This window comes from Caretta caretta, chromosome 4, assembly GCF_965140235.1.
Source record: "Caretta caretta isolate rCarCar2 chromosome 4, rCarCar1.hap1, whole genome shotgun sequence".
NCBI classification, from domain to species: Eukaryota; Metazoa; Chordata; order Testudines; family Cheloniidae; genus Caretta; species Caretta caretta.
In genome coordinates, this window is record NC_134209.1 from 21,075,401 (window position 1) to 21,086,704 (window position 11,304).

General features: G+C 45.4%; 1 protein-coding gene across 2 annotated transcripts in view; it reads left to right on the forward strand.

Moving 5' to 3' along the window:
* CDKL2 (cyclin dependent kinase like 2) overlaps positions 1–6,909 on the forward strand; it is a 36,633-nt gene extending 29,724 nt beyond the window's left edge. For both annotated transcript variants that reach the window (XM_048847300.2, XM_048847301.2), the window contains 4 exons: positions 2,704–2,797; positions 3,553–3,670; positions 3,871–3,977; positions 4,786–6,909. In XM_048847300.2, coding sequence (XP_048703257.2) covers positions 2,704–2,797; positions 3,553–3,670; positions 3,871–3,977; positions 4,786–4,845 — 379 coding nt within the window. In that variant the 3' untranslated portion in view covers positions 4,846–6,909. The remainder of the gene's footprint in view (positions 1–2,703; positions 2,798–3,552; positions 3,671–3,870; positions 3,978–4,785) is intronic.
* The last annotated feature ends 4,395 nt before the right edge of the window (positions 6,910–11,304 follow it).

The following is an 11,304-nucleotide window of genomic DNA, read 5'->3' on the forward strand; positions in this document are numbered from 1 at the left end:
TTCCTGAGTTGATGCCATTCTCCCAGCTTCATGGAGCATAAAAGCAGCCGGTTATGGCTCCCTGATTCTCTCCTTGGCCCTGTTGCAACTTCATGGCTGCTGTAATATATGCCAGCGGGCAACTGTCCCCGTGGGACCAAATACCAGTTGCAGATACCCAAAGCACAGTGTGCTCTGACCACTCACACTTGCTCCTGATGCACTCCTTCCACCAGGGGCCTGTGAGTAGGGCGGCATCAGGACTGGCAATGACAGCTCTGGGGACTCTGCCATGTCATTTTCTGCTCTGTTTGCACCACATGAGCAGCACAAAGCAGAGCAGGCAGAGGACTGCCTCTAGGAGTGTAACCACAAAGGAAGGTATCAGTTAAAAGGCAGTTATCCTAAGCAAATTGATTGGGGTTTTTTTTTGTATTTGGAGAATCCAGAATCTGCAGCTGGTGAATATGAGTTCTTGTCTGTAATTCTTACTCCTGGGGGAATTCTGTGTCACTGTGCACATGCAGAATTCATGTCCCCCTGCAGTTTTTTTTCTCCGCAGAAAATACATTAAGTTTATGCCTTTTGCCCACCAGGGGCTGCTGTGGTGTCAGAACAGAGAGCAGCTGCTCGCCAGCCATAACAGCTGATAGGGAGAGAGCAGAAGCTGCATTTCTCACAGCGCCCTGCCTTCAGGGCCAGGTGAGGAGGCACATATTGGGGGAGCAGGAAGACAGAGCGGGGCACACAGGGTTGCTGGGAGGTCACATAGACTGGGGTCCAAAAGGGCTAGTGGGGGGGGGCAGACCGGGGCAGGGACTGAAATGGAGTGGGGGTGCAGGACCACATGGGGATCGGAGGCAAGGGTTGGCTGAGTGGGGGTGCTGGGACATATGGGGATGGGGGAAGGGGAGGTGCATGGGGACAGGCAGAGGGTGCAGAGACACATGGGGATGGGGGAGGAGGTGCAAGGACACACGGGGTCGGGGCAGATGTGCCTAATGAATGAGAGAGGCTAGGGGTCAGCCAGCATCTGCATGGGGGAGGCTCCTCAATTCCTCCCAACACCCCCCCCCCCGCACATTCTATACTTCTCCCACCTAATCCAGGTTCACTCCCAGGCTCCTTCCCTCTCTGAGCTCCTCCATTACCCCTGACTCCCCCAAGCCTTTGTACCTCTTCTGAGGGGTGTGGGAAATACATTTCTGTATTGTAGTTTAAATGAATTACTACTCAAAGTTTTGTATTAATATGCCTAGTAAGGAATCTATTTGTTAAAAAAAAGTAAAAAACGAATCCAGAATCTTTCATTGTCTGTATTGTTACAGACATACTTGTTGGCAGGTATTTTGAAATAAATTATCAAAATAATTGAAACTGACCTGATTATATTGTGTTATTTTGACAAATAAAATATGCAGATTTTGGAGAATTTTAAAATATTTTGTGTAGAATTTTTATTTTTTTGGTGCAGAATTTTTAATTTTTTGGTGCAGAATTCCCTCAGGAGTAAGTTCTATGTTAGCAAATAATGGTTTATCAGCTATTCTGGAAACATAGAGACGTGGATCAGTGTTGCAGTCTGGTGTATTCCTTGCTGTAATAGATGTTTAATAATTATGGGCCAGAGAGAGCCCAGAATATAAGGGCATGAAAGAGGGAAGGGTGCAAAGATCATCCTTCTTGTCCCTTCTGCATAGGGATCTGGGACACACACACTCACTTGAGCTCTGATTTGTGGGGCTAACAGTAACTGTCTCAAAGCATGCAGGCAAGGCTGTGATCTCAGTGCCCGCTGTAGCTAGTCAGCTGTAGAAGGGAGATCTTCTTTAGGGGTGCAGTAGCATCTTCTTTAGGGGTGCGGTAGCACCTGTGCTCTGTCTGTCCTCTGGGTAGCTGCAGGAAGTATTGTGGCTCTGAAGATTGTTTCTTGGGGGTGCTGCTGGTGCAGTTAAAGGGCCCCACACCATCCCCAAACACAGGTCTGTGCATAGAAGGCTCAACCGTGAGCCCTAAATACAACTATAGCAGGGAGAGAAGGGAGTGACTGCAAAGAGTTTTGCATCAGAAAGCATGAGTAGGAGAGAGCTTTCTGTGATTAAAAACTTAGGCAATATTCTCACTTGAAGTCAGTGGGATTCCAGGATTTTGCTTATATGTGGGATGAATTGTAATCTTCCCCACTGTGAGTGTGAAACAACTTAGATCGGAATCTAGAACGTGTATCTCAAGTGGTCAAAATGTATATGCCCGCTCACCAGCCTTCCCCCACCACTTGAGAGTGACCTAACATTGATGTCATGATACATTCTACCAGCGAAGAAAGATGTGGGATTCTCCTCTCTGCTCTGAGTAACTAATACAAACCCTCACAGGATGCTGGCAGGCTAGTTTGCCAATAACAGTCCTAGATACCAGCCTTGTGAATGGATTCTTGAGGTGAGTCCATAGCAGCTGTTTGTCCGTATCACAATTCCACACTATTCTGGGAGAGACTGACCTTGATTTTCATTGCTCGACAAGCCCAGGACTAATAGCAAGAGTACACTTCTGATCAGGGTTGTAATACGCTGGCAGTGCAGTGTGTATGGTAGGACCAATAGCTCAACAACTGATTATGTCATGGCTGGATGTCTCACATTGCATCATTTTTATATTATGATGTTACCAAGAGATTATTGCTAATTCTGATTGGAGTCTTGGATTTTTTGTTTTTGTTTATAGAGTTGATGAGAAGACTAAAAAATACTTAACCCCTTTTATAAAGCAAGGGAAACATTCACCAGCAGGGCATTACAATGTCAGCTTGGGCACATCGGTAAGCATCGTCCTTCTCCTGTAGTGAAAACAACGTATTTTAAACTTCAGTATTTACTTTAATGTCATTAATACCTTTCATTTCGGCCTTCTCTAGATATATTTCCCTTCTTCAGTTTGGGGACATCATATATAATAGTTTATTCACAGTCACGTTATGTGAATGTGTTGTACTGGAATATTATTTAAGTTAGAGATCCAAGAGCTCAAAGTGATAGACCTGTATTCTTCTAGACAAGTGCAAATACAGTTTCTGGCCCGGTTGGGAGGAAAGGCAGGTGTTGGCTATGGTGACCAAGTAGTTTGGGATTTACATTTAGAATTTTCTGTGGACCGATTGTAAAAACGAATGACTCACTCATGAAAATAAGTGGCTAGCAGCTCCCACGGAATTTTCTTTGAAAGGCCATGCAGATTTAAAGCCTGATGCTGTAGTCATAATTCAGGCAAAACTCCTCTCAAGATCAGCAGGAGTTTTGTCTGAGTAAGGACTGTACAGTCTAGACCCCTTTCCAGTTTTTGGTGTTCTGTGTAATTGTAGGTGGTTTCCTTAAATTACTGATTTCCTAAAGCTTGTCTTGAAGATTATGGAACAGCATATTTCTAGGAAAGAATACAGGCTGTTTTGGTACTCTGACGCTTGAGTAAGTCTCATAGCAGAGAAGCTCACTTCTTTTAAACCTGAATAATGGTTTTACTTTTAGTACCCTTAGCTTTTCTATACCGTACTCATGTAAATCAATCCCTTGGTGTCAGGTCACAAATGAAAAGAACGTTCTCCAGGCAAACAAGAAAAGATGGGAATTCTCCAAGACAGATGTGCATTTGCCTGAGCTAAACTATAACCATCTCCCTGAACTCAAAGGAGCGGACGGTACGAGCTTTAATTTGCTGTTAATTAAAACTGGATGATAAATAAGTTATAAAGAGCAGTATAAATTATATCAGATATTTATTTTTTTAATCCTATTAGCATGTGAGATTTTTTTGGAGAGGGAAATCTTGACCCTCTATGCTTAAAACAACAAAACAAGTCCATAGCAGTCAATGCATTTATTTATTTGTCTTCTGCAGCTCGAAATTCCAGATTTGTCAAAAAGGAGAACAAAACAGTCTCAGAGTCTCGCATTCCATCCCTTGCCACCATCGATCTTCACAACCCGAGCCTGGCTTTGCAACAGGTGATGATCCAGTGAAATGCTTTGCACTGTTCTCCTAGTGCCTTTCTGCCAAGGTTTTCAAAGCATGTTGCAAGCAGCAAGAGCCAAAAGGTTCCAGACGGTCTCTCTGTGCAGCACATTGCATTCCAGGGTGTCTGATGAGCAGCAGTGTACTCATCGGAGTAATTTGTTTTAGGACAATGCAGGAGTTTTGGAGCCTGATGGGGAAAAGAACCATTTTGGGCAAACTTTTGGCCCAAATGTATGACCCTGGGATTATCCTGGAGGCAAACCTGGACCATGTTCGAGGTTCACAATACAACCACAAATCCTGTGTGTTTCACCTGTTTTCAGGATTTGTTACAAATGGGTGAACTGAGATGCAGATGCTACCCACCAATACCCATGGTTACACAGTGAGTCAGTGGCAGAGTGGGAAATAGAACCCAAAAGTTTGAGCAGAAATAGTTTAGCCATTCTAGACAGACACACACAAAATAGTTTTTTGCAACTTTGTTTTGTTTGTTTAACAACTATAGCATGCATTAGAAACTTGTAATTTGGGAGTGATGTAGTTCCTAGGTCTCTCCTGGGCTGTGTACTGGTCCAGTGAACGTCTTGTTTAGATTTGGCATAGCGTTATGGATTTAAAAATGTACGTTACCCATGTATGCTGATTTGTGATATGATCAATGAAGAATCTGCCCATGTTCTATTGATACTGCACTTGGGACAGGCAGAAGGCTATCGATGAACAGTTTTACTAGGTCATACTGCTTTTAGGCTGGTATGTTAGGAATTACATTAATATTTGTTTGCTGACTGACAGATATCGGGGACATCACTGCCAGATGCTTCAGAAGCCAGCTTCCCTCGAGTAGAACGCTAGCCTGGAGAAGAACTGAGGAACGGGGTTCTTTTTGCCTCGGAAGCGTATGTATTACTTTCTGCAGCTTAGCCTCTTGTTGCCTTTCAAAAAGAACACTTGACAAGGGCTGATACCTTCTGTGGGTTTCCTGAAGAGGGAGCCTTCCAATGTTCGATATCCCCGTTTGCAGCATACTTGTGTTGAGAACGGATTTATGCTGTTGCCAAGCAGGGAAGACCAGTGCGTGACTTTGTGAATGGGTCCCTTTTCCTGTATCGTGCTGTGTAGTTCTGTGCATGTGTATCTTGATCCTAAGTGGGGTTTTTTGTGTGAAACTGACCTGAGGTGTTCGGCATTAGAGACGGGGATGGAATACATTATGGAATTGTGTGTGTCTTCTGAAAAGATGGGTACCCAACAGTGAAACTAAGTCAGTGCGTTAGGATACTGACCAACTCCTGGCCTGGGGAGAAGAGTGTACCCAGAGGTGGATGAGGTTTTGTGGGGCCCTGGGCCAGAGTAAGTGGGGGCCTCTCCCCGCCACTTCTGCATGCTGTCCCCTTCTCCCCGCCCTCCAGCTTTCCTGCCAGGGAAATGACGTTGGAGCGTGGGGGCTTACCCTGCCACGTTCCCCTGCCCAGCAATCCTGCAGGGGCATGGGATCAGGGCATGGGGGCTTGCCCCACTCTGCCCATCCTGCTTTCCTGCCGGGGAGTGCGGTCAGGATGCGGAGGCTCCCCCGCTCCCTGGCAAGAGCACCTGGCGGGCAGAGCGTGGTTGGGGTGCACGCCCATGGGGGTCCCCAGTTGGCTGGGGCCCCTTGGCACGGGTCTCGTTGGCCCAGTGGCTAATTCGCCACTGGCTATACCAACAGCATCCAATACAGTTATCTTATAGTAAACTATTTTTCTTTAAAAAAAACAACAAAAACATATTTATGGCCAGTTGAGAGCCCCAGGTCTCAGTGAGAGAGCGAAGGGTTACCGACACTTATGAGCCAAGAAAAGATGGTAACTCCTACACTTAAACTTTTTAAAGAAAAAGAGAACACCAGCAAATTTAACAGACTCAAAAGAGAGTGACGTACGGGAAACTTAGATAATGGAAGAAAAAATTCACTGAGACTACATGTTAAAGGAACACTGTCACCATAAAAATTGTCAATGGAAAATGTATCAATATGCTATCAATAACACCTATATTTAAAAGTTAAAACTGAATTAATTTTAAAAATCTAATATACTTTTTGCCATGTGTTTACTATTGTCATTTCACTAATTTTGGGTAGTGAAACTTAAACTGCTCACTTCTCCTGACTGGTTTCCAGGCTCTGGCATAGTGCTGCTGTATTCTGATTTCCAACACTACAGGGGACTGTTTAAATTTTAATAAATCATGTTTTTGTGAAATCTTTACAAATCATCAGTACTGACATGTTCATGTTGTGTTTTCTTGGAAACATCCTGTTGAATATAAAATTCTAATTTTGGTCCTAAACTATTGACAACATCACAAATATCAGAACTGCCTGAAGATAAATATTTGTGCATTGTCTGCATAAATCTATGTACCTTACCCCTGTCAGCATCCTTCTGCAAATACTGACCCTCAACCGGATTCATTTGGTTGGAAAGGGCTATGGGATTACTGTATATAAAATCCATTTACGGGATTGTTACCATCTGAAATCAATTAAATCAAGAGATGTGTCTCGCATTTATATTGAGAATTTTTGAGTGGTCTAGGATTCTGTAGCATTAGTGACTGTAAATTGTTGAAATGAATCTGACAGCTGCTTAAAGAAACACCATCAAGTTGAAATCTAGTCAATTAAAGGAAGTGCATTAAAACTGGTTTCTGGTGTTTCAGCTCTACCAGTTGTTGTTTTACAGTCGCATTTTCCTCTTTGTGGGTTGTGTGTGGAGGTTATTTTTGTGGGATTTTTTTTCATATCTTCCCTTTTGCTGAAGAAAAGACTTACACAAATAGGGGGAACTGACTGATTTTGCGGCGAGAATGGTAAAACTGATTATACACACAGTGCTGTCAAATGCACAAAGTAAATAAACTGCAAAAAGGAATAAATCATGTTTGCTGACTTCTTTCAGTTGTAACCACCTTTTTATACGTTCCTTATAACTGGGCTCCAGTGGGAACCGCTGGGGGCTTGGCACTCTTGAAAAGCCCGTTACTTGTTTAGGAGCCTAAGTAAGGACTTAGCCTAACTTTTTAAGCTGGTGTCTTTATAAAGTCCTCACCATAGTCATGGATACAAACTATTAAGACAGAAGCATGACTTTTAAATGGGTGTCTGTCTTTTTTGTCAGGGTGGGTGTGGGTGTTTGTTTTTAACTTTGCATTATGATGCAATTTCCTGCCATTCTTGGTTTCTGTCCAAAAGGAAAAAGTATTTCCTATTTTGAGAAGGATAAAGATTGTTCTGTTCTATACAGATTATTATACCGTACTTGTTTCCATAGTTCTGAGCCCCTTCTGATCGTGCATTGAAGTGTGTGACTTACATCTGTCATGTGTGGTTTGTTCTCTTTCAACCTCTCCCCAGGTGGAGAATTGTGTGCTGTGTAGTGTAGTGTTTTGTTTTGGTAGGGTATTTTCCTCATGTGCACACTTCTCCTCTGTATTTGTGTCAGAGAGGGCAGGTCAGAGCAGTGTACCTTGTACTTGGAGCAGAAGGTGGCGAGGTTTGGAAGGTCCCTTAGTTCCTGGGGGGAGTTTGTTCCTCAGTCTCAGACCAGCTTCTTCAGGCAAAACTCTGTCTCCTGTGCAAACAAGCTTTACTCTTATGGTAGAAAGTTCCATTGTGCCAAAGGAGCAGAGTTATCAACCATGGTCCGCATCCCAGGGCTTTAGGTGATCTTTCGATATCCTGGGCCCAGGCCATTGAGTGCTGTGAAGATAGGGACTGAGACCTTGAACTTGATTGGATATTCTCTGGGAAGTCAGTGTAGGGCGTGGAGGCCGGGTCTGAGGTGTTTGTGGTGGCCGGTGTTTCTGAGGAGACACGCTGCAGCTTTCTGTACTAGTTGGAGTTTCCTAAATGCTGAAGGCCTCATGCCTAGGTATATGGCATTGCTGGAGTCCAGATGGGAGGTGACAAAGGTGTGAATAACTGAAGCCCGGTCATCATTCTCTGGGATGGGATGCTGTCTCCTAGCCAGTCGAAGGTGGTGGTAAGTGTTAATCACAGTTACTGCTATACGAGAACTTTGCGTTAGCGAGAAAGCCAGGACCCTCTGAAACTAGACTGCATTGACCAGTTGTGGGTATGTGCCTTCAGCCCAAAGAGATCGCATCATGGCTACACACTCCTCAAAGTGCCTCCTTCTTCCCACCAGCATCACCTCCATCTTGCTAGGGTTCAGCAAGAGCTGATAGTCTCCAGGCACTGGGCCATCTTGGAGGTAGTGGGGGTGGTCAGATGTGGTGAAAGACGGGTAGAGCTTGTGCCAATATGAGTGCTTTAAATGTAATGTGTGTTCTCAGCCCGGAGCGGATGAGGTTTATTCATATTTGGAGGATGGCATTTGGTCTTGGCACAACCCCTAGACGATTTCGTATACAACCGAGACTAGCAGTTCTCTAATGGGACGTGGATGACGTTTACGATAAAGGAAGCAGGCGTTATGACTGGCTTTGAGCTACCATCGGGATCTTCTAGCTCCCACCCCTGCCCAAGGACAGAGCGGATTGCGATGCGGGATTGGGGACTGCATTAGTAAATGTATCAGGACACCCCCCGTCAGATGTGGCAGCTCGTTTTCCAGAGCGATCGTAGAGATCTTTCTGTGGCTCATTTATCACTGGGAATTGGTTTGGGCTATGAGGCAGGTAATCCTAGAACTGACACTTCTTGCATATTAGCTGCTGCTCTTACAAACAGCCCTGGGGCTTTTGACAGCTGCTGTTCAGTATCGGAGATCTTCACAGGGTGTGGGTACCAGTGTACACTAAGTGTTACAATAAGAACATTGAGGCCTTTCTGTCTGTAGGTCTCAAAACGCTTTCCAAAGGTGGCTGTGTATTGAGTAAATGAAATATGCTTGGTGGCACAGCCAGTTCAGTGGCGGAGCTGGGAACAGAACCCAGGTTCTCTGCTCCTACTCCCATGCCCCAGTGGTCTGGGCTGCTGCTCTACTGCTACGTCACATACAGCAGGTTGGTTTGTCTTTTACATTCTGCTTTGGTTCATTCTTCCTGTACCCGAGAATGAGATCGCTGACCCAAGAGCCTGCGAGTGAAGCGATGGAAAGTATACACTCCCCCAGTGTGTATAAAAATGCGCTGTGTTTCATTATCAATACTTGAATGCAAATATTTATCAGTATGTTTTAGTGATATTCTGTTGGTTCAGTGCAATGTTACCAGTTTTGTGTTGTGCACCTTATATTTCACTTCCTTGTTTTTTTGTCATAATTCTTGGACTCTGATATTGCTTTTCCTTTTTGAGGAGGTGGAACAGTCACTCTCTTCATGGTGTGCTCTTAGCCTTGTGCCGTAGTGCTGACAACCCTGGGCTGTGTGCCTCAGCGCTGACTTGGACAGCTCCTTGCTGAAAAGAGGTTATTGATCTTAAAATCAAAGCTGGCTTGTTTTAACTGTGCTCCAATGTATGTCTAATGCGAATGTGCTTGTAGATACTTTCATATGATCAGCCGCAACTTATGATTCATTGGAAAAGAGAATAATAAAACGGTAGGGTTTGAATGGTATAAAGAACGAAAATAGGGGAACATTAGTACGTGTTAGCTTATCTGTGGAATGGTTAGTTTCCTGTGCGTAGTTTGGTATTGGTAAGGGTGTGTGATAAGGAAAAACAAGAGAGCCTATTCCTAGGGCAAGGCCACTGCATTGATTTATTTTGTTTATCCATAATGGAGTCCGCTCTTCTGTTCCTCCACAGGGAGGGAATTTACACATGTGCGTGAATTGGGGGGAATTATCCATGAAAGTCTCAGGCTACTTCTGATGCGCAGAGCCTTTGCAGAAGTGAAGTAGATTCCCCTCCTGCTCACTCTGTGGATAATGCAGCAGGCTGCAAGTCTCTGGGTATCCAGTCAAGATCCAGTTCCGTAGCCATCCTACATACAGAGTTCCTACTGCAGTCAGTCGGCGGGATTATTGCATCCAACGCAGCCATAAACTAGTGCCTTCCTGCCCCAGGGCCAAATCCTGACCGTTTGCTCAGAAGGCAGTGGCAGCTGTTTGTGTGCAGCAGGGGAAGTGTGTGGACTTCAGTTTTGAAGAAAATTGGTTAGTCTGTCTGACTGTGACAGGGCGGGATCTCACTCCTGTCTCTTTCCAGGTTACAAACAGCTTGGAGACTTTCTTCTGCTAAGCACCTTGTGTTTTTTTTTCCACAGTATCCTCCCCACCCCCATTACAGACGTGTGCAGGTCCGTATTTACACAAGCCACAATCCTTAGCTAGCTTGGCCAAGGTGGGGGGACGATGAAAGGGATCTTCCCCTGGCAGATTCCTCTAGGCTCTGACTCTGAAAACCTCATTCTGTCTCCCGCATTTCCTTCCTGTGCCTATTCTGCCTTCTGCCTAATGGGCTAATGAGTCTCTTCGATCTCCTCAGCCCATCCCAAGCCATTGATTACGCACAGGTCTTCTTAATCGGGTCTACTCTAGGGCAGCTAATTGGAGCTGCAGTGACCAGAGTACTAGATCAGCTGTTGCTGCCCAGTGGGAGTTAGGTGCTTAAATATTTTGAGTGTCTGGACCTCAGGTACTACGCTGATAGGGAATATCTAAGTACCCAGGGAGCCATGTTTGAAATCCTCACAGTCTGGGAGAGCATTGCTGAGATGTTGCGATCTCAGGCCTTTAACAGCTGCTCTGATTAGCGTCAATGTGGAGAGGCACTGAACGCCGCCCTTTAGAATTGCTAGTGGCTGGAGTCATGCTGCTCACCCCGGCTTGTGCCTTGGCAGCACTCAGGAAGATCTTGCCTCTAGTGGTCAGTAAGGAATGCTGGTCATGCCAGTATCTGGGAGCTCACTGAGCTGGCGGTGTAGGGAAACACGGCTTCGCATGGAGCCAGGGGTTCAGGTGCTAAGGGGAGCAGATTCAGCACAGGCTGATAGAAGGATCAGCAAGAGACTGGCAGTCCCCTTTGTGTAAGTGTCCCCTCTTCCAGGTGGAATGCAGACTTACTTCAGTCGCAACAGTCCAGCTATATTGTAACTCCCCTCATCCCTGTTGCTGAACTCTCCCCTGCCTGCTCCCTTCCACTCGGGTTCATAACCCTCTGAACTCATCAGTGCTGACAAGCATCCCTGACCTGTCCAGACTGCACAGCTCCCCACGCCAAGGCATTCTGGGGGAAGGCCCATCTGCCTGATGCCCTGAATGTTTTACCCAGCCTGGGTGGTCTCCCAGCCACATTCGGGGCGGAAGCTTGGACTCATGCAGCTTTTTAGTTGTGTGAAGGATTCAAGTCCAGCTGTCTGTGCC